Below are 23915 nucleotides of genomic sequence, written 5' to 3' on the forward strand. Positions count from 1 at the left end.
TTGGTACCCAGGAAGGAGGGCTAGAAGGCTGCCTATTTCCAGATGACATGGGAAGTCTCTGGGTATAACATACCCCCAAGCGCCCCCAGGATTGCCTGGTGTACCATAGGTGCTCACTAGAGACCCACTGAATGAAGGGTAGTCGTGCCTTTTGGCTGTACCTTCTGCATCCTGTGGGAATCGACATCGATAGGAGCATATGGGCAACATTACGTGGCAGAGATGTTTTTAAGCAGACAGATTCTGCAGTGCCTTTGCCATCGCTCTTATCTGTGTAGGAGCCTTCTGGGTTCTCCAGATCTGATCCTTCTGCCAATGTCAGTCTGTTTGATGGAAAATGCTAGGGATCTGACCACGTGGGCATCCCATCCCTCCCTCTCCTTCTCATGTTCTTTTGCCCTTCTCTCATTTCTTCTCTCTCCCAGCTTTTATAAAGCGATGTGGGCCCTTTCCCAGTGTTAGTGATAACATCACAGAGTCTGACCAGTGCAAAGCCATAATCCAAGTTTTTGAAAGTCTGTCTTCTAGCACTAGGTGGCAGTGTTTCCACGGCTTGCTGCCCCTCCCTTACCCTGCAACTTGCTAGGAGCGGCCCCCATAGACAGAGGAATTTGTTCTCTCACTGTTTAAGGAGGGAGAAACCCCCTCACCATTAGCTACTCTAAGACCGAATCATTCCTTTGACTTATGTTCTCCAATATTATCCCAGAGAGGTACAATTTGCAACTTGTGTTCTGTCAAGTTTACTTGGCTTTCTTGCTTTAAATCAGGTGTTTTGTGGCCATATTATTAGGCATTTTTTTAATTAATATTTTTTCAGACGAGTTTTAGGTTTACAGAAAAGTTGAGCAGAAAGTACAGACAGTTCCCTTTTATCACTTCATCACCCCAGCCCCTCCAACAGCACAGTTTCCCCTCTTGCTAACATCTTGTGCTGGTGAGGTACATTTGTTACTACTGATGAGTCAATATTGATGCATTATTATTAACTAAAGTTCATAATACTTTAATCATACGGCATGACGATTCAGCAGAAGAGTGGACAGGACTTGGTGATTGGTGGTCTGGAGTGGGGGACGGGTCAGTTGGTGTGTGTGTGTGTGTGTGTGTGTGTGTGTGTGTGTGTGCGCGTGTGTAAGGCAGAGGGAGCAGTCTGTGGGATTCCTGGTTTCCTCCCTGCTGACCGGGCAGACTGCAGGGTACAAATTAAAAGAGAGCAGAGTAGGATGAGCAGGTTCGTTGAGAAAGTTGAGGACTTCTATTTTGGCCTTTTGAATTTGAAGTGTTCTTTGGATACTAACCTGTGTTTCGGACCCCAGTGATGAGCTGGGAGGGTGAAGGGGGAAGAACTCAGTAAAGCCCAGTAAGCCCCATGGTCAAAGGTCACAATCCTGGGTCAAAGAGAGAGAGTCCAGATGGAGAGAGCTGTCCTGGGTGAGTCTTGTCCATTTCTGTTTATTTGCCCTTCTGGTTCAAGGCACTCACTGGGGTGTGTGAAAAATATTAGGACTTCTGTTTTATTAGTTTCTATCAAGAAAGAAAGAGAGGAAGGAAGGAAGGAAGGAGGGAAGGACGGAAGGAAGGAAGGAAGGAAGGAAAAAGGAAGGAAGAAAGAAAGGAAATTATGGTCTGTCGATCTGCTATGGGGGTTGACCCAGCTCGCTCTCACTGCAGGAACCAGAATGGCAGGTGTCATGGGGTTGCACCAGGCACCCCGATGGGACATCTGGGGCTCCAGGTGGCATGGGTTGATGCCACTCCTCACACCTTCCTTGTTCCAGAATTTTGCTGTTATTGAAGATCCCAAATTCCCATTAAAAGAATTTGCAGACTATCTCATCTAGTTTTTAACTAAACAAATCCTCCTGAAAATGGACAAAGGTGCCCACTACACAATGGCATGAAGATATTTCCAAGGAAGTAAGCAGAGGTGGACCAGAACAGGGTGGGCTGTCACTTCTCCACTCCAGGTATGAGCAACAACCAGCCGATTTATGAAGTCTGAGCCTTGGCGGGAGTTTTAAATAAATCAATCAACAAACTTAACCTGCACCTTCATGGTCAAGGCAACAACTAACAATGAGTGAGAAAGTAACCACTGTCAGGGACGTGTGCTAGGGAGAGAACATTTTGAAAACAGAAGTTTGGAAAGGTTTCTATCATTAAGTGATGTTATTGCCAACAAATGACGTGTGAATCTCATAGCTCACATTTTAAAACTTGGAAACACCATTTTCTAACCCATTAAAAAGCTTCCAAGGGATTTTCTGGGGTTTAAAACTCATTTGTGAAACATATAAAAACAAATAACTTCCAATTAATTTTCAGGAACCACTCTCTGACATGGAAAGGAGCATGGAAATGTACTAACTGCACCTCAACAACAATAATAATAACTCATAATACACCTTTGCATATTTGGCAGACGGGACTGAAAAATGAGTATTCTGATTTAATAAGCAGTGCACACAATACCCACTATGATTTTTCCAAAAGGATGAAACAAGTTCAATCACATCACTCTCACTAAGACATTGTTAAAAGTAACTGAGAGTAACAGAAGATTTTTGAGAAAACAGAATGTTTTTGATTGTTGTTAAAGACTTTGCCTTCATTGATCTTCCAAACTAGAGGAGATGAAGATAAAAACACAGCTGAATGGGGAAATTGGGATTTACATGTAAACACTACTATGTATAAAACAGATAACTAAAGAGAACCTGCTGTATAGCACAAGGAACTCTACATACTGCTCTGGGGTGACCTAAATGGAAAGGAAATCCGAAAAAGAGGGGATATATGTATGCACATGGCTGATTCACTTCACTGTACAGTAGAAACTAACACAACATTGTAAGACAACTATACCTCAATAAAAAAATTTAAAAATAAAAAAATGTTTAAACACACAATAAACATTTAAATTTGTGTTTATTTCTCTTTCCTTACTCTTTAAAATTTTCTATTTGTATATGTTTTACCATATGCATCACATGTATTCTGAATAGAGCTGGGGAGACAGATAACTCACAAATAAATGTTTTAATTGTATATAATATAGACAGCTTTCTAATGTGCTATTACATACATTATCTGCATGTATTTCTATATGCACATATGATGGATGAACATATATTCATATACCATATTAAATTCATATGTATTAGATACTATCGGTAATTATTTTGTAGTATGTGTTATATTATACATATACATAAATATTGTATTTGTTTATACCTATTAATATATGTATATATTATAATTATATACATGCATTTACATATTGTAATTTACATATGTTACACTACATTTGTGTGTATATGTAACCCTACATTTTCCTAGTCCATTCACCATTCACTCTCCCGCATTCTTGGAGGACTTCTTCACATTTTCTTAACACGCCTTAAACTCTCAACGTCCTGCCTCTCATCCTCACCCTCAGCTGACAGCGTTGCTTCCTATTTCACTGAGGAGATCGAAGCAGCCACAGGCAACCGTCACTATCCCCGCCTCGCTATCCCATCACCCAGCCACCAGCACCTGTGCTGAACTTGCTACCTTCTTTCCATGACAGTGAATGGATGCCAGTCTTCTATCTGGGGCCCGCCTCTCCACTCATGTACCAGGTGCCCTCCCCTCCTATCTGCAAAGAGATGGCTCCAGAAATCACCCCCACCCCACCCAGTCATCAGGCTTTCCCTCTCTACTGGGTCATCCTCATCAGCGTGCAAACCTGGGGTTTCTTCTCCCATCTGTAAACACCAAAAAAAAAACCCCAAAACCTACAAAACTCTTCCCTTCCTCCCACTTCTTCCAGCTACTGTCCCATTTCTCTGTGCCCCTCTACAGCACAACTTCTTCAGTCACTTAAAATCATCGTCTCCAATTCTTCTTATCCCAGTGGCACATTTACCTCCCACTATTTCTCCAAAATTTCTCTTGCCGAGGTCAGTAATGACTTTCAAACTGTGAAATCCGAAACTCACTTTCCAAGGGTCCTCAAAGCCAGCCTTTCAGCAGCATTGGACACAGAGGACCTTTCTCTCTTCCGTGAAGCCCTCTGGCTTGGTTTCTAAGACACCCCACCTGCCCAGGCACCTGCTGACTGAGCTTACACTCCTCAATCCCTCCAAGGGAATCCCTCTCGACAGCCTCATGCCTTTAAATCCCGCCTAGAGCTGCATCCCCCAATGCGTGATCCCAGCCTTCTCCCCTGAACTCCAGATGCACTATCCAGTGGCCTCCCTGACAGCTCCCCTTTCAGGTCTAAGTGGTCTCTCAAGGCTAAGTTGCCCCTCTGTGAGCTCTTGATAAATGCTGTCTCCCCACGTGCTCCTCTCCAAGGTTAGAGGCAGCTTCTTCCTGGCAGCTGCACAGATCACAAGCCTTGTAGTTAACCTTGGCCCCCATCTTTCTCTTAGGGTGACATATACAATAACGGTCCCCCCAGAAGATTCCCACATGCAAAAACCTGGAATCTGTGACTATGCTACCTTTCAGGCAACAGGACTTTGTTGATGTGATTAAGGTAAGAATCTGGAGAATTGGGAGAGGATCTAGACCATCCAGGTGGACACCACGATGTAATCCCAAGGGTCCTTATAAGAGAGAGATGAAAGGGTCAAGGTCAGAGCAGGAGATGTGACGGTGGATTCAGAGGTTAGAGTGACACACAGGAGCACAGCTCTGCTGACTCATTTTAGACTTCCGACCTCCAGAACAATAAAATAATTTGGAGGTGTTGTTTTAACCACTAAATTTGTGGTGTTTTGTTGCAGCATCAATAGGAAAAGAATACACTAAGGAAATCCTGTTGGCTGACCTTCAAAATATAGAGAGACTCTTAGCATTTTCTCCCCACTTCAGGTCTTCCATCCTGATCTGAATCTTCATCACTTCTCACCTGGATTATTGCAGTAGCCTCCTGACTGGTCCCCAGTTTCCACCCTTGTCCCCACGCAGAGAACTGGGCACATAGCTCCTGAGCGAGCCCTCCTGATAGTCATAAAAAGTCACAGCATGTTAGTTGTTTTCTGATCAGACCTTCCGTTGGCTCCCCGTCTCAATGGGGGTGATAGCTAAAGTGTTCACTGCAGCCTACAAAGCCCTTTAAGATCAGATCCGACCACCTCTCTGACCTCAACATTACTCATGCCCTGATCACTCACCCCAGCCATGCTGGCCTTCAAATGATCCCTTCAACAGGCTAAGCAGGTGCTGCCTCAGGGCCTTTGCACTTGCTCCTCTCCCTGGAATGCTGTTTCCTAGAAGTGGGCATGTTACCCTCTCCCTTCCTCAGGTATTTACTCATGGTCTTCCCTGGCTGACCTAGCTGACATCCCTCTCCCACCCCCCACACACATTCCCAATCACTCTTCCCCGCTTTATTTTTTGCTCCTCAGTACTTATCAATGTATATCTACATGTCATATTTATTTATAACCAACAACTACACGTTGTCTTATTTATCTTCTTTATTGCCCCCCCAACCCGTCCAACCCCAGCAATCAAGTACATTTCATGAGGGCAGGGGTTTCTGTCTGTTTTGTGTACCACCATATCCCTAGTATTCCAATGAGAAGGGGAGTCCCCAGAGTCAGAGCCAGGGTGGGTTTGGGCTTGAATGCGGCTGGCTTGGTGGTGTCACTTTAGCCCTGCTCCTGGTGAGTTCTCCAGCACCAAGTCGCATTATGCAAAACACCGGGCACTGTTAGGTGTCACAGGCAAGTCACATGTGGCTCCTACGCTATAGGGTAAAATCAAAGAAGGAACCCATCGCAGTGGTTAAAACCATCCCTGAGGAAGGGCACTGGGAGAGTCACCAATGATGTCCTACCCTGACCCCTAAAACGAATAATGATGACATCAGCTAGATCTCAGGACAGGCTCGCCCAGCACACACAGGTGGCTTCCAAGGACAGACTGTCAATAGACTGGGTGTGAAGCAGGACAAATCATTAATGTACCATCCATCTCACAGTCTAAAGAAGAACTCATAACAATCACAGTAAGTAACTGGTCCCTAGACCCAGCCCCTGCCCTGGTTTCATTCCCTAGAAGCTGGCCAGAGGGCAAGATCGATTTACCTGTTATTCCTATGTTAAAAGACTTTAACATAGAGGAGAAGGGGGTCCAAGTGGAAGACCACAAGTAGAATTCCAATTCTGAGCCCCTCCTCTGTGCCAGAAAGTGGCTCGACAAGGTTTCTAACCCCGGCAACACTTCTGAAAGGAAGCTATATTTCCATCACCTATCCATACGAGAGCATTTGGAGACTCCGACAGGTCAAGTGTTCCCCAAGGCCACAGAGATAATAAATAAAGGACAGAACTGGAATTTAGACCAGATCTACCTGGCTGCTGGAGCTATACAGGAGATTGTGCGATACTATCACAGGAGTGATCATTTTATGTCAAAACAAAGGGAGACATTTTGAACCATAAGCGCTCACTGAAAATGAACGGGCTACGAACTTTCAGAAATGGACACCCATTTGCATATGCACCCATCCCCCATCTCCCATGGCCTCAAGATGCTCCAAATGACAGCCTGGCTTCTGGACAGCCACTGAGGTCTGGTTTCTAGGACCTTCCCAAGGCCTGGCTGCATTCCTGCCTTTGGCTGCCATGAGATGCCTGACATCTTTAATTTAAACCAGCTCCAGGGGTTTTGGTTACTTGCAACCAGAAGAATCCTAACTCAAGTAAAAGCCACACAAGTGTCAGCAATTTTGAAAGAGAACTTAGAGTCATGTAAAAGTCAGTGAATTTTCTTTCTAAACTTGGAAAAGTAACCAAATTCCAATATTTCCCCCCAAACCTAATTTATAATTCTGGCTTTCTGATTTAAAAAGCACCAGAAGACCATTAAAAATAACAGGGATTTTTAGGGGATTGGAGGTACAAACTCTTCTGTATAAAATAAGCTACATGGATATATTGTACAACCCAAGGTATGTAACCAATCATTTAAAAAATTACAGGGATTTTTAAGAGGGGATTGTAAGAATGAAACTTGAGTAGGGAAAATCATTCCTTTCTCTAAAACAAACGAAAACAGCAACAACATAGGATATATTTTCATTCATTTGACAGGAGGTAATAAAATGGAAATTTTCAGTTGGGTTATTTAAAGAGTTTATTGGTTTGAGCAGTCTTTGGAAAAGTTTATTCTTTGTAAAAGCAAACACTCAAAGGCAGCTATTTGCCTTCTATCTTAAGTTTTTAAATGTCTATAATTTCCCGGAATGTGCAGAAATGCCTTTGGTTCATTTAATAAGCATTCAGCGGGTGCCTCCTGCACACAGCCCCCTCCCATTTCCAGAAGAAAATAGGAAGAGATTGAAAGTGTCCAACAGCGAAACTTTCCCACCTGGCAAATGAATAGACTGGTTTATCTTCGCACAGGCATGTTTGCATAACTGGGCTGCGTTAGATGCAAGAGACAGGTGCTGAGAACAGAAATAACCAAATGTGGCTTTCTCAGCACCTCTTCGCCTTCTGCATTCTGTATTTGTGATGGCTGACACGAAGGAAGTGTGAGGGGAGGAACGTGAATGGGAGGTGGTAGTAGGATACACTAATTGAAATGTGCATCCCTTCCCCCATTTCAAAAAAAGAAAAACAGAGTCACTGAGAGCAGCTCTTTACCCATGTTGGGTTCCCTTCTTTTCTGGGTATCTAAAGATATGGATCAAATCTGCTCCTTCAAGCCAATGAGGAGGAAAGGCTCGCTGGATAGAGGCCAAAGCAGGAAGCAAGGACAAATCTTAGATTCCACTGCCACTGTTAGAAGAAGAGGGTCAGCTAAGAATTCCCAAAGGATGCTTCAGGAATTTTGTATCTGTGTTATGGTGAAATAGCTCTTAAAAGACTACCCTCTCAAGTTTAACTGATTTCATCCTTAAAAGTGTCTGCACTTGGGAATTCCCTGGCAGACGAGTGGTTAAGACCCCGAGCTCCCATTGCAGGGGGCGCAGGTTTGATCCCTGGTTGGGGAACTAAGATCCCCACACGCAAAGAGGTGTGGCCAAAAAGAAAAACCCTAAAAGAAAAAATAGAAATGTCTACACTCATACTTAAGTAGCATGTTTTGCTTCGTTTCTGCCTGTGCTGTTGACAGCTCGTATTTTCTGTTTTTTCCTCCTTGGGAGAGACCACTGATTGCTGATGTTAATTGTTAGAGTCCGTGGGTGAAGGCATAAGACACAGCGTCTGCTTTTCTTAAAGACAGAAGTTACTATAAAATTTTATTTTCTAGATGGAAAGGAGAATCTGACATTTTATTACTAAAGGTGTCTTCTGCGGTCGGGCAAGAACCTTGGGCACCCAGATGTGGAAGGCATGATGCTAATCCTATTTATTGAGAGTGTCAGTGGAAAAAGGTTGCCTGTCGTATCAGTAAACAAAGAATGTTGCAGCCATCGAGCCATCACATTACAGCCTCCCCAAAGGTGACCCCTGAGGGAACACATAATAGAAATAGGATGCCCACCATCAAGCCATCAGGCTGCAGCCACCCCCGACAGCGCCCCCTGAGGAGACTCACGATGAGAAAGCACAGTATACTGGCCCCAGATAGCTAAGGTGCATATCAAAGGAATGATTGCACTGAGCCCAGATTCTTGCATCTTTCCACATAGAGAAAAGTGATCAATTCTTGAACTTGACACGTCTGGTTTTCTTGATTTAAGAATAATCTTTTGATGTTCCAACTACCTGGTCTTTTTTGCAAAGACTCCTTTATATCCTGGATCCTCCCTTACCTCTTTGGAACTGTCCCTCAGAGCAAATCCCTGGCTTAAGTCCTCAGTATGTCCACCGAATAAAACACAATTCTCAACTTTCAGGTTGTGCATTATTTTTTCAGTAGACAAGAGCTTCCATCATTTCGCTCTGATATTTTGAGAGCTCTGTCTGTCTCAAACAGCTCACGCAGCACTGGCCCTGCCTGTGTGAGAGTGGGCCCTGCCTGGCCGGCTCTTCCAGGCATCATCACTTTGAACTGCCTGAACCTCTTACTTTCTGCTCTCAATCCCCTTACCTCTCCCTTTCCCCTTCTTTGTCTCTGCTTTATTTTCCCTCTCCTCCACCATTTTGCTTTGGTTCCTTCCCCTTTTCTGTTTCCTATAGTCTCAAAGGGCAGAGGCAGTGCTGGGATGAGAGGAAGAAAGTTGGTGTCCTGCTTCGCCATTTGCTGTGTGTTTGTTTATGGGGAGGTCACTCCATTTCTTGGAGCCTCAGTTCTAAGGATCTGGAGTCATATTAACTCTTTGTGAGAACGAGGTGAGCTAGTTTAGGTGTACCCCCATTAACTATTTAAAAGCCACCCCAATAAAATTGATGTTATTACTGCAGACATACAAACAACTACACAATATTACCCTCTTTGCTGCCTGCGGAGGGAGAGGAGAGAGAGAAACGTGGGACTCCGAAGTCACTGAAGGAATGTGTGAACATTTTGTGTCTTAGTGATGACTCATAGCGTTCCAAAGTCAATCACAGGTAACTTTGTCTTCGTCACTTGCCTGAAGTGGAACTTGCTCTTTCCTCTCTTAGCTCAGTTTCTTTCCTTTGTACTTTTTGTCCACCAGGCCCAGTCCGTTTGAGTCAGTGGTCTAGGGAAAGCCGGGATTGAAAGAGCTTGCTGTCCTAAGGGTGATGACAACACAGACCAACCCGGCCATGGTTTGGCTGGGTGTTACTTTTCAAAAGTGGTGCCTGAGGGGCTTCCCTGGTGGCGCAGTGGTTGAGAGTCCGCCTGCCGATGCAGGGGACACGGGTTCGTGCCCCGGTCCGGGAGGATCCCACGTGCCGCAGAGCAGCTGGGCCCGTGAGCCATGGCCGCTGAGCCTGCGCGTCCGGAGCCTGTGCTCCGCAACGGGAGAGGCCACAGCAGTGAGAGGCCCGCGTACCGCAAAAAAAGAAAGAAAAGAAAGAAAAGAAAAAGTGATGCCTCATCCCCTTTGTTAGCTTTTTCAGAATGTCTGGCTGAGCTTTCAGATAGTTTTATATTCTGTGATGTCACCCACTCTGCCACACTTCATCTAACTCCTGACGGCCTTTATTACATTCTCTTTTCCGTAAATACCAGCTTTATTGAGATACAGTTCACATACCATAAAATTCCGCCTTTAAAGTGCAATTCAGTGACGGGTAGTATATTCATGGAGTTATACACACGTCACCACAATCCAAGTTAAGGAATTTAGTGCTTTTCTAAGTACGGGAAGATGCAAGAGTCTGGGCTCACTGAAATCTTTCCTTTGACATGCACCTCATCCTATCTGGGGCCAGTATCCTCTGTTTTCACATCCTGAGTTTCCTCAGGACTCACCGTAAGGAGTGGCTGCAGTCTGATGGCTGTCAGATGGCAGGTATTCTTTCCTTGCTGAGTTTCCTCAGGGTTTACCAGCTCACGTTGGAGAGCTGCAATCGCTGATGACTGTGCCATCCTTTGTTTACTGATATGGCAGGAAATATTCCATTTCTCATCCCCCTTTCTTTATTCCCCCAGTCCCTGGCAACCACTACCTGCTTCCTGTCTCCATGAATTTGCCTACTCTGGACATTTCATATTCATGGAAACATACAATAGGTGGCGTTTTGTGACTGGCTTCTTTCACTTACCATCATTTTCAGCGTTCGTTCATGTTGTAGCATGTATCAGTACTTCGTTCCTTTTTATGGTTGAATAATATTCCATTGTATGGATCTATATCTGGTTTACCCATTCATCGGTTGATGAACTTTTGGGTTATTTCTACTTTTTTGGCTACTGTGAATAATGGGGCTATTAACCTTCCTACATAGACTTCATTTTATTTTATTTTTTGCGGTACGCGGGCCTCTCACTGTTGTGGCCTCTCCCGTTGCGGAGCAACAGGCTCCAGACGCGCAGGCTCAGCGGCCATGGCTCACGGGCCTAGCCGCTCCGCGGCATGTGGGAACCTCCCGGACCGGGGCACGAACCCGTGTCCCCTGCATCAGCAGGCGGACTCTCAACCACTGCGCCACCAGGGAAGTCCCTACATAGACTTTTGTGTGGACATATGCTTTCATTTCTCTTGGGTAGATACCCAGGAGAGGAATTGCTGGGTCATGCGACAACTCTCTATGTGTTTAACTTTCTGAGGAATGGCCAAACTGTTTTTCTGAAGTGGCTGCACAGTCTTACATTCTCACCAGCAATAGGTGATGGTTCCAATTTCTCAAGATCCTTGTAGCACATTCTCTTTCATGAGTTCTCTCTGCATGCATACCACAACTCGCCTTGGATTTAAACTCCTGAAGTGCATGAACTGCACTGAGATTGTCAGAATAGCAACCACAGCACACGGCAGGTTCTGAGTAAATCTCAGCTGTTAGTTGGATAAACTTTTTATTATAATCACTACAGCTCCTACGTAGAGGCCTACGTTAGGAGAAAATACAGGTCTAATTTCACGTCTTCCAAAGACACCTACACATAAACAGTACTGCCGTTTATTGGGCCCTTACTGTATTCTTACCATATATGACGTAATTTTTCAGAGGAGGAAACTGAGATTCAGCTTACTTGTCCAAGTAATTAACAGCAAAGCGGAAATTTAGACTCAGATTTTCACTGAACCACATTGCCCTTCACAGTGAAGGAATTCTATTTTGCAGGAAAGGTGGGAGGGGGAGAGGGAGAGAGAGAGACACTTATTAGAGGACCTCCGTTTTCTATCTATAAACTCCCCAAAGGAAAGCACCAAGGTTTTACTTCTTTCGTTAGCTCATATTGTTCACAGTACATAGTAGTAACTCAAAAAAAGTATTTCTGATTATATAAAATTTGAACAATGATATAATGACTAATAAGCTAAAATCTAAAAGTAAGGTATTGTCGCCGGGGGTGGGATGAATTGGGAGATTGGGATTGACATATATACACTACTATATATAAAATAGATAACTAATGAGAACCTACTGTATAGCACAGGGAACTTTACTCAATACTCCGTAATGACCTACATGGGAAAAGAATCTAAAAAAGAGTGGATGTACGTATACATATAACTGATTCACTTTGCTGTACAGCAGAAACTAACACAACATTGTAAAGCGACTATACTCCAATAAAAATTAATTTAAAAATAAAAAAAGTAAGCTATCGTTAACCACGGTCTCGTTCAATTCACTATTGCGGCTATATCTGACAATATACGGTAAGTATCTAACCACTTGCCAAAGGCCATAGCCAGGACTATATCTCGTTTAAATCCCCCAAAGTTGGCCTATGTGCCTCAAAAACGTCACCCATGGGAACCACAGAAGCGCTGGTTCTCCAGCTATTAACCCTGCGCCCAAGACACTGCCTGGCGCCTTCAACTGGCATCGGATGTCAGAAAAGCGGAACTGGCTGAAGAGACCTTTGCCCCTAACCAACATGGCCGCTCTGAGGCCTCAGGCTGAGGGCGGCAGAATGAAGATCATGTGAGAAGAATCCCGATCCTCTATTCGCTTTCTCTTCCGGACGGCGGGGGAAGATGACCCACGTGGGCCGGCCTTAAAGGGCCCATGTCTAATTCCGCCGGAGCTCCGCCCTCGTTGCCGGGCGGGCCGGGCGCGGAGCGGAACGGCGGCGGGCGGGGCCGGCACTCCGAGGCCGCGTCTCCGGGAGCCGTGGTGACCACAGCCCGCTGCGACGCAAGCCCGAGGAGGTTAACCGCCCAGTCGGCGGACGGGAGAGCGCGAGGATCCCGCGCGAGCCCAGCACAGCCGGCGGGGGCGCACGGCCGCGGGGATGGAGGACGGTTTGGCCGGGCCCCGGCTCGGGGCGGCGGCCGAGGCGCGAGCGCAGCCCGGAGTGACGCTGCGGCCCTTCGCGCCGTTCTCTGGGGCTGCCGAGGCAGACGAGGGCGGCGGCGACTGGAGCTTCATCGACTGCGAGATGGAGGAGGTGGACCTGCAGGACCTACCCAGCGCCACCATCGCCTGCCACCTGGACCCGCGCGTGTTCGTGGACGGCCTGTGCCGGGTGAGGGCCGGGCGGGGCGACCGTCGGGCGGAGGGCGGACACTTGTTGCCGGGAGGAGGCAGCGCCGAGGTCCTGCCGGCCCGGGGCAGCCTCTCCAGCCGGGCCGCCGGCGGGGCGGGAGGCCACCCCCGGGGACGCGGCGACGTCCCCGGCCGCCCTGCCGCGGTCCCCTCTGTCCCGGTTGGGGTGGGGGCGCGCTCCCCGAGGTCCCAGGTCCCCAGCACCTGCCGGGCCGCGCGCTGCGCGCCCAGGGGCTGGCCTTTCACCTGGGCTAGTAACCCCCTCGTAGCGACGCTCCAGTCCCCGGGTGTTAACTCGGGTGGGGAGGGGGGCGACGTAGTAGGAGACAATCGGAGGATGAATTAGCTCCCCGAGCGGCCGGGGAGCTCGTATCGTCACCTGGGGGCTTGGACCGTGCCGGGCACTTACTCCTTTGAGGAGGGGGTCGCCTCATTCATGGGGAGGAGGAAACAGACGTTGAGCGGCGACGTGACTCAGTGTTACAAACAGGACGGCGTCTCGGCATTCTCAATCTGCACGCCTGGAAGCAAAGCCAATGTTTGGGTGAGGATCCGCGGTTGCTCATTATCTTGCACTTGGCCAGTTTTGGTGGAATGGTGTTGGGGGGAAGGGGCCCATTTTCTAGGCCTTTAGGATATTTAGTCTGGAATCTTGCTCCCTGAAGGAGTGACAGGAGACACTCAGTACAGGGAGAGTTGGATTTTTTTTTTTCCTCTACATCCCCAGGGTTTAGACATGTTGGAGAGAGAGGGGGCAGGTATGACTAACCAAGGGCGGTGGGAAGGAGGAATTTATTTGGAATCTGCAATTAGTGTGCAGAATAAAATTTGGACAACGTAGGCGTTGCAGAATAAAGCTTGTCTTTGAGAGAGATGCCCCATTAGGAGAGCAGCTGTCAAAGAAAGTGCTGCTTTCAGTGCTTGGCTCTGAGTCTGCGTACTGTCAATGAACTGTAGTCAGGGTGGCTGCCAAGAGGAACACCACTGTGGAGCAGAGAATGGTGTGCTTAAGACCCATTTATTTATAATGTAGAGGCTCATCTACTCTCAGGATTTACAGGGGCTGTGTGCTTCGCTGAGGTTCCATGCGTGCTTTCTAAAGGAACTATTGGCACAAATACAGGGTCTCACTCATTTTACTCTCCCACCTTTTCTCTTCTTGAGGCTAAGGTCTAACAGCATACCAAGTCTCTTTCTTAAGGGTCCTAGGCTCTCATGCTAAAGAAACAAGATCAGATCATGTAAGATGCTGCTTGTTTGCCTAGCAATTCATAGTTTTATGGTCTTCCCAGTGTTGGGGACCATCCTGAAATTGCTTCGTCTGAAATGTCGCCCCCTTTGGTAGCTCTTCATGTTAACAAATATGTGTGGAGATTCTGCTGTGAGCCGGGCACTGTTCTAGGCTCTGAGGGCACAGCAGTGAATAAAATAGCATTCCTGCTTTCAGGGCTGGCATTTTTGTTGGGGGAAACAGACAGTAAACAAATAGATAGCAAATTTGTTAAGAGGTGTTGGTGCTATAGGAAAAAGTTGGCCTTGGAAGATGGGGGGGAAGGGGAAGATTGCTGTTTTACATAAAATGATCAGGGACAGGCTTACAAGGTGCTGTTTTGAGCAGAGACAATGGGCTAGCGTTCATTCACTCATTCACTCATTCATTTATTCTTTTGCTGTTTGTCGAATGCTTACTATGTTCCAGGTACTGTTTTAGGCCCAGTGGATAGAGTGGTGAACACAGTGAGCTTCCTGCTTATGTACTAGCAGTTGAGGAAGAGATAGACAGTCAAAAAAAGTAAGTGAACAAGGTGATTTCAGATGGTGGTCAGTGCAGTGCAGGACATACCCAGGATGATGTGATCGGGAGTGACCAGGGAGAGGAGAGGGACTGGGTGGTATCAGTCAGGGCCTAACAGGAACCCAGTGATATCAGCCAGGGCCTAACAGGGACCCTATGGTATCAGTCAGGGCCTAACAGGGACCCTATGGTAACCAAGAACTGGTTAATTGGGGCAGGACTGAGGGAGTCAGAGGGAGTGTTGGGAGGAAGTCGTATTGCTGGAACCCTAGGAGAGGAGCCTCTTGGCAGGAGCTACAGACGTGGAGGGATGGAATTGAGATGCTGAAGCCGCGAGTTGCAGGTAAGAAATACCCCAGCTTGCCCCAGCTTTCTGATCTCGTTGGCAGAGCCCAGCTGGCAGCCAGGAGGCCAGGGAGTCCAACCAATGCAGTCCGTAGGTGGGTCAGCCTTCCAGGGCCCAGAGAAGAGTGGAGAGAGCAGAGAATGGCTCTGGGATCAGTGCAGGTAAAGAGGACGTGCGGAGAGGGTCAGCATGCGGCCGCTTTAGGCTGAGTGGCCCCGGAAGGCCACTCTGCACAGCTTGGACTTGCCTGGCAGGAAGAAGCTCCTCATGTAGATTTTGTGTGGCTGGTGTCCAGGCAGAGGGAATAGCAAATACAAAAGTTCCAGTGCAGGGATGAACAAGTGTGTGCAGAGGGCCCAGTGAGGGCAGTGGTGGTGGCCGAGGTTGACGCAGCCGGGGAACGGTTCCACGGGAGCCTGGAGGCCCTGGGAGGGATTCGGATCCTGTTCTAGGTGGAGAATGTCTTTGGGGGAAGACATTCACGTCCGTGAGGTTCTTTTGATCTCTCCTCTCCACTTCCCTCCCTAAGGAAGGAGGTTGGGTGGGCAGGAGAGGAAGCAAAGAGGCCCCTTAGGAGGCTCTTGACTTTGGTTGTCAGGGGAGCTGTGAAGGTGTCTGGACTAGGGTGGAGACGTGGGAGACAGTGCCTGTCCTTTCCATTCGGGGGTCAGGAGCCTCAGAATGCGGACAGGGGGAGCTCCGTGCCTTGGTTGCCCATCTCCAGGGTCCTGCAGAGACCGTTGGTAAGCCTTCCAGTAGAAAGATAAATTTCTCATTTAGCTGAAACCATTCCTCCAGGTGGGAAGATGTGGCTTCTGAGATTTCAGTCTGACGGCCTTATTATTTTGAAGGCCATTCTTATTAAAGCTGGAGTGTCACCTTTGGGTGGTGTAATGAAAACATGATTCTACTTCAGGTCAGTGGTATCTGGCCCTTGAGTCGGCGGACCATTGACTGCATTGCCAACAAAAGTCCCTGTGCTGGTGGTGTGGCCACATCCTCTCTTTAACCAGTCTGTTGGAGGATCATCTGGGTGAGTGATGGTGTCTTAACCTGTTAGGGCTACTGTAACAAAATGCCACAGATTGGGTGGCTTATAAAAATAGAAATTTATTTCTCACAGTTCTGGTGGCCAGCATGGCTGGGTGAGGGCCCTCCTCTGGGTTGCAGACTTCTCGCTGTGTCCTCCCATGGCGGTAGGGATGGGGTCTCTTTTATAAGTGCACTAATCCCATCATGAGGGCTTCATCCTCATGATCCCTAATCACCTCCCAACAGCTAATACCATCACCTTTGGGGGTGAGGACATCAATGTATGAATTTGGGGGAAACACAAACATCCAGATGGTGGCAGATGGTGTGAAGGAAAAAGGCTATGTCAGTGTTCTTTACGTGTGTTCATATCAGTCTCTAACCTTAATTGTAAAGTAAAGAAAGAAATTGACCTGAACTGCCAATTCATTTGGGAATTTATATTGGAAGCCCGTTTTCTAACTGTAACAGTTGGATCTGATATGTAAAATTTGTTTTTGTTAGCTGGATCATCAAATTATTATAAATAATTTATAATTAACATGTTCATTAAATGTTTATCCAAAAAATAACTGAAACTGTATCGTCATTAATTTCAAGCAATATTATTAGAGAGATTCACACCATTACAAATGAATGAAAACTTTTATTGAAATAAGGTTATTTTTGGTTGTACAGATATTTGCGTAGCATATTCCATTACTGTACTTTTTGTGAACATTTTTTCTTTTTACTGAGAAAGCAAAGCAGTGCTTTGAACCGGTAATTACATGTGCTTTGGATTGTTGGCAGTGGTTCGTTGGTTCCCTAGAATAAAGGTTCCTTCAGTTGTCCCCAAGCTAACCAGAAAGTCAGAGTTCTCAAATAATATTGTTAGTTTCCAGGCAGCAGATATAATTTCATAGAGTAATGGAAACGAATGCCATTTTTCTGTTGTCTGAGACCTGAATGTATATTTGATTGACAGCTCTGCTAGTGACTCACCTTTCTTAAAACAAATGCCCACATAAGATTTATGATACTGGCGTGACTTTCTTTTCAAAACATGAAATATTCTGATAAGGCATAAAAGGTGGTTGAGGGGTGTCCTTAAATTCTTTGTATCAGTGAAGACCCCTGAGAAACTCTCATGCCCAGGCCTCTGCAGACCAATTCCAGCCTCAGGGGCTGGGAACCACCTGGAACGCTCCCCAGGGTGAGTCTGATTGGGAACCAAGGTTGCGGACCATTGTCTAGCCAGAAGGGGTCTAGCCTGACCAGAGTCATTGTTGTATCATGAAAGGATTATAGAATAATTGATCATTGGTTCCGCTTTCAGCCAGATCTGTGCCTTGATTTCCTCTAGTCCAAAATGGGAGTCAGGCCCCTAGTCGGGAGCCTCCCTTCTCCTAAGTGCCGTTTGACCTTGTGGCTGGAAAGCAGAATGACCGGCTGTCAGCCTGAGAGCCCAGCCTTTGGGCGGGTGACACGCGAGATAAGAACACATACCTGAACGTGGGGTCGCCTCGGGGCTTTTGTACACATCCTCTCGTGCTGCTGCTTGCTCTCCACCAGACGTCAGATCCCGGGCTCGTCCCCCCAAAGCGTGTATTTCGGCAGACAAGATATCACTCAGTAGCAATTTGATGATTGAAATGTTTGAAGCTCCAAGGTGGGACAGCTGAGATGCATAGTTTCCGCCTGTATGATTGTATATGCTTGGCCTTGTATCTGCTTGTTCCCGTCACAGTGTGTTGTAAAATGTGACATTCCGGCAGGATGGTAACAGTTGGGAGTTCTATTACAGTGTAACATCCCCGCCTTCCTAGGCCATTTTCACTTTTCATCCTAGTGTCACAGGCATGTGGTTTCTGAGACTTAAATTAAGCATAAAATGTCCCCTGAAACCTCCTCAAGTGTGGAGGAGGTTAAACCCAATATGGTATGGTTTCATTTATTTGGGAAAGTTCAGAATGTTGTAAGTTTAAAAAAACAAAAACCTGCATATTCTATATGTGCAAAGTTTACTTAGAAGTTATCCACTATTTCCCTAATTTTAGAATTTCTGACTCTTAAATCTATCTATCTATCTACATATGTATATATATTTTTTTAACGTCCGTGAGGTTCTTTTGATCTCTCCTCTCCACTTCCCTCCCTAACAAGGGTTTGGTCCCCTTTTCAGCACCCTCCATTGCTCAAAGCATTTCTTCTTCAGTAGCAATAGCTTTCAACGTTATTGCCAGCAACTCCCAAGACAATTACATAAGGGAGCCAAAAAAAGAAAAAGAAAAAAAAATAGGCTTTGGGATAGAATAGCTAAAGCAGAGGCTGTTTGATTCCAGTGTTTATATTTCAGGCTCTATTCTTTCCTTCTTTCCTTTCTAAAAATGTCATCAGATGGCACAGTCTCCTCTTTTGCATACATGCCACTGAGGGGCCTATTTGCCCTGTTCTGTGAATGCATCACTCCTGTTACAGTGATTGCAGTTGTGCACGCATCAGTGTGTGTGTTGAGGGTAGGAGCAGGGAGGGGACTCCTCCGTGTGCATTTTCTGTGCACAGTTGTTAGGACCCATTTCAAGGGCTGAGGGGGAGTGCCGGTCATTTGAAATACAATTCAATTGTGACAGAATGTTTTCCTTTGTAAATATGAATCACTGTCCAAACATGGGGACGCTGACAGTTAATGAGACAGTAAGTGACTCTGCTCTATTCTCTGAGCAGTGATGGGCTATACCATGGCCGTAGGAAGTAAAAATAGCTCTTCTACCCTTCTTGGGCAGAACAGAAACATTTTCAAACTTGAACATCAGGAAAATATTAACTCCCTTAATTCAAACTTTGACGTGGAAGAAAGGGTTGGCTTCGTGTTGTGTAGATTTCAGGCACTGTAGAAATCCTTTATTTGATTTAGTTGGTGTCGAGTGTTTTTGTTTATATTTTTAACCTCTAAAGATTTCCTTGGGTTTCAAATGCTCACATTCCCCTTTGAAGTGTGTCCGTGCGGAGGCAATGCAGCACGGGCATGAATCTGAAGCACACCTTTACCACCAACACCAGTGTGACCCTGGGGAAGCTATTTACCCTACCGTGCCTTCACTTCCCTACCTGTAAAACGGAGGTGCCAGTAGTACTAACACCTTATGATGCACATAAAATGCTTGTCCCAGGGACTAGGACATAGTAAACACATAATGTAAGTTGTGTATTATCTACTGCTGTGTAACAAACTAACTCAAGACTTAGTAGTTCAGAACAATAAACATTTATTATCTCACAGTTTCTGTGGGTCAGGAATCCAGGGATGGCGTATCCTGGTGCCTCTGCCTCAACATCTGCAACAAAGTACCAGCTGCAGTCTCATCTGACGGCTCAACTGAAGGAGCGTCTGCTCCCAGATTGACTCACGTGGTCTTTGGCAGGATTGCATTTCTGGTGGGTTGTTGGACTGAGAGCCCCAGTTCCTCAGTGGCTGTTGGCTAGAGGCCCCCCTCAATTCATAGCCACACAGACCTCTGGCTTCCATCAGAGCAAGGGAGAAAGGGCATGCAAGATGGAATGCAGTTCACAGTCTTCTTGTGACCTAATAATCTCAGAGTGATATCCCACCACTTTTACTGGATTCTCTTCATTAGAAGTGAGTCAGTAAGTGCAGCTCCCACGCAGGGGGGTGGGGGGCTTACACCAGGGCGTGAGTCCTGGTAAGTGGAGATCGCTGAGCCCATCTTACAGGCTGCCGACCACCGACCGTTACTATTTATTAGGACATTTTCTTCCTTGTAAACTTTTCTGACTTCTTGGAGCAGTTAATGTTCAGAAATGTTCATTAAGGTATTTTCTCATCTGATTTTTTTAGCTTCAGCTCTATAAAGAATACAGTTTTAGACTCGACTACTTAACATAAAATACCTCATTGATAGGTTTATAGCTAGGTTCATAGCAAAAGCTGTCAGCCACTACACTTCTGAACCAAGAGCTCAGGAAACTAAAGCTTTTTTATGTTGAGAAGGTTCAGTACTTTTCCTTTCATTACTAATTTCAGCAGGTGCAACGTGAAGTTCCCACGTGTAATCATAATTAACACCATAGGAAGAGGTGTTTGAGGTTGGCCTGAATTCAGGATTAAAAGACAAAAATGTTATTTGATTCAGAAAGCTAATTTTGGATTTTTTTCATGCGACATAACAATAGCTTGTTTTACTTTATTACTTTTATAATTTTTGTTAACTTTTCTGCTTTACTTTACAGATAATAAAATAGTTCTATTCATTAATGCGAAGTGCTTTATGTGTAACATTTATCATTTCATCTTTTTATAAGAACTCTATGAAATAGGTACTATTATTCCCATTCTGTGGACATGGAAACTGAGGCCAGAGGAGGCCAAGTAACCTGTCCCAGATCACATAGCCAGTAAGCGCTGGCCCTATGATTCAAACCTGGTTTTAGCCAACTACAGAACCTGTGCTGGAATCATCTTGTATGCAGTAATGCACATGAATTTTTCATATCTTTCACAGCTTATTTAAACCCTAGGATATCTCTATGAAGAAAGTGCTTTTATCCACAGGAAACTGAGGTTCATAGGAGTTATAACTCTGTTATTCTCTAAGCCATTTATTTATATTTAACAGATCTATTTGAGTGCGTTTTGTACATCCGTGGCAGCCCTGATGATATTCTCGAATTCAAGCGGAAGGCAGTGCCTGGGCGCTGGAGTCAGGCAGACCCGGATTTGAATCGTAGCTCCATCACTTCACTCATTCATTCATTCATTCAACAAGTATTTTTGAGGGCCTCCTGTGTTCTGAGCACCGTGCTGGTTGCAAGGCCAGCTGTGGGACCCCAGGTGAGTCAGTCAACCTCCCCAGGCTTGGTCTCCCCCATTGCAGAAGGAGGACAATGAGCCCTACCCCACAGTCACGGTGAGGTCAGTGTGAGGGGGCTGCGGCGCCCTTGGTGAATGACAGACACGTCTCTCCCTTTGTGAGGCTCACAGGCCAGCAGGGAGGACACACACTTTTTAAATTGTGTGTGTTATGTAAATATAACCAAAGAGCTTAACGGATCCATAACAAACCACACGTCCTTGGGCAAGATATTCACCCAGACCTCAGTTGCTTCATCTATGAAGTGACCGGGTTCAGCCCGGATCATCTCAGCGAGGTCACTTCCAGCTCTTCTGTCAGTGGAGCGCTTGCTCCCCTACAGACCTTTTCCAGTAGGAATTGACTCAAGGAGAGAATCTTTCCTAGCGTGACTCCAGTTCTCTTCCATCCAGCTTCCCAGCCTCCTACCTGCAGGGGAGACAGAACTTTACCTCTGTCCGTTCTAGGTTTTCAGCTGTGGCTCTTTAACGAAAAGGTGGGTCACAAGAGAAAAACAGAAGTCATTAATGCGTGCAGTACAGGTCAGGTGGGAGAACCCTCATCATGACGTGGAGGCTTAGAACTTGGCTTATGTAGCCTCTTCGGCAAAGAATAAATTGATAGAGAAATGGCAGGAGGGAGGAAAGCAGTTTCAGGCTTCCACATGGCAGCACACTGTGGGGAAGTAAATACGTGGGAGGAAACTGATGGGTGCGTTTGCAGATTCCTCTGTAAGAGTCTGGAGTCATCTCCATTAAAAGGGGCATTTATATCCCACCTATAAGCAGAAAAGAGGGACAAGATAGAGCTTTCTTGCATATGTGCTTCAGAATTGCATTCAGCTTCAAATACCTTTTATGTCAGAGAGGCATATTGGGGGGTGACATTCTGGTTTCCTCCATCCCCACTCTCATGCCTTGTCCTGCACTGGTCCGTGGGAGGCCTGTCTGCTGGTTTGTGGGAGAGAGGAGGTAAATTTCAGTCACTTACACTTGTGTCTGCAATTGGTCTTGGAAATTTCACCCATCGGAGAGGAACCTGTGTCAGAGACCATCTAACTGAGGCCAGCGCCGATTCTGTCCAGTTGCCATTTGAGGGTTTGCCAAATATGTGACCTCACAAAGCCAGAACAATTGAGTGAAACTTTTTTTTTTAAGTTTTCCCATTATTGGGAACTTTTCCCAGTCGCCCGACAGCTATTTCTTATTGATACGGTGACAGTATGTCCCAGTTTGTCCATCTGGTTCATGCCTGTTGTCCCGGGAAGGTTACTAGTAGTCCCCTCCTTCACTCTTAACTTTGGGTCATCAATTATATATGTAGTTAGTAATTAAACAATTCAGGGACTTCCCTGGTGGCGCAGTGGTTAAGAATCCACCTTCCAGTGCAGGGGACGTGGGTTCGAGCCCTGGTCGGGGAAGATCCCCACATGCCGTCGGGCAACTAAGCCCGTACACCACAACTACTGAGCCTGCGCTCTAGAGCCCGGGAGGCACAACTACTGAGCCCGCGCGCCACAACTACTGAAGCCCGTGCGCCTAGAGCCCGTGCTCTGCAGCAAGAGAAGCCACCGCAATGAGAAGCCCACGCACCGCAACGAAGAGTAGCCGCCGCTCGCCACAACTAGAGAAAGCCCGCACGCAGCAACGAAGACCCAACACAGCCAAAAATTAATAAATTTAAGAAAAACAATTCATGAGAAGCACCCTGTTTACTTAGCACATACTGTTTGTCAAATATTTTATGTACATCATTTCATTTCATCCTTCTTACAGCTTTCTAAGATAAATACTATATTTGCCCATTTTATAGATGTGGAAGGCTTCTGCTCCCTTTGCAAAACTCATCAGCACGTAGAATCCCATGGCAGCTGGGCGTCAGACTCTGGGCGCAGCTACAGAACCGTGGCAGAGAGGACCTCAGGCTCAAGCCTTCAACTTCTCCAAGGAGGAATCTCAGAGCAGTGGCCACATTTCCTCAGGGGAGCTCACTAGATATTGGCAGAACTAGAATTTTCTCCCGACCTGCTGGTTACATTGCTCATCTAATTTCCTGTGAAATGATGTCCTCGCCTGCCACACCTCCCACCCCGTGCAAAGAATCCGGAGCATGAGGCAATGAGGAGGACAGCTAGAGCCCCGGCAGCTGAAACAGGCAGAACTGTCTCCTGTGCCACCGTTAGGGGGCTACTGGAGAGCAGGGTACCTATGGTCCTTCCTGGTGGAAGGGCAGAGGAGGCTGTGCGAGAGCTAGTCCAGGGCTGTTCAAACACCAGCGCCTGCCACCAGGGGGAGGTCACCTCCCATAAGTTCTGCGATGGAGTCTGGTGGTTGCCTTCGACTTTATTTCAGGCATCACAGACAGAGCGTGCGTTTTCGGAGGGAGAAGTCACTTCTTGTGCTGCAGAAGAAGCTATTATAATGATAAGTGTGTAGCTGGAACTTTAAACCGGAGACACACCCCCTCTCTTCCATTCTCCCAGCAGAAAGCCAAGGGAGGGGACTCTCCCTGCTGCTGGGCAATGGGACCCCCTTTGGTTAGAACAGGAAACAGGGACGCTGTGCTTGCCTCAGAGAGTGACCCTCTTTCACTGTGCCTAGTACACATTTGTGACATTCTCTGCCCCGTGCTCTGATTTTTTGTGACTTACTCGGACTATGACTCAAATGATCAGCATAAAGAAATGTAAAGAGGGAATTCCCTGGCAGGCCAGTGGTTAGGAGTCAGTGCTTCCACCGCCGGGGGGCACGGGTTCAATCCCTGGTCAGGGAACTAAGATCCCACAAGCCAAGAGGTGTGGGAAAGAAAGAGAGAAAGGAAGAAAGAGAAAGAGAGAGCTCACTCAGATGAAACAAACACTTCACTTCAGA

At 46.5% G+C, this 23915-nt stretch overlaps 1 protein-coding gene across 6 annotated transcripts in view; it reads left to right on the forward strand.

Moving 5' to 3' along the window:
- Positions 1 to 12597: 12597 nt before the first annotated feature.
- RCAN1 (regulator of calcineurin 1) overlaps positions 12598 to 23915 on the forward strand; it is a 95342-nt gene continuing 84024 nt past the window's right edge. The window contains exons 1-3 of one of the 6 annotated variants that reach the window (XM_060297817.1): positions 13450 to 13566; positions 14722 to 14814; positions 15207 to 15324. In XM_060297817.1, coding sequence (XP_060153800.1) covers positions 15304 to 15324 — 21 coding nt within the window. In that variant the 5' untranslated portion in view covers positions 13450 to 13566; positions 14722 to 14814; positions 15207 to 15303. Of the gene's footprint in view, positions 13003 to 13118; positions 13567 to 14721; positions 14815 to 15144; positions 15161 to 15206; positions 15325 to 15411; positions 16197 to 23915 lie in introns of those variants that run through there. The other 5 variants (XM_060297815.1, XM_030880835.2, XM_060297816.2 and 2 more) reach the window with 5 other exon arrangements.

Source organism: Globicephala melas, chromosome 4 (genome assembly GCF_963455315.2).
Source record: "Globicephala melas chromosome 4, mGloMel1.2, whole genome shotgun sequence".
In the NCBI taxonomy this organism is placed as follows: Eukaryota; Metazoa; Chordata; class Mammalia; order Artiodactyla; family Delphinidae; genus Globicephala; species Globicephala melas.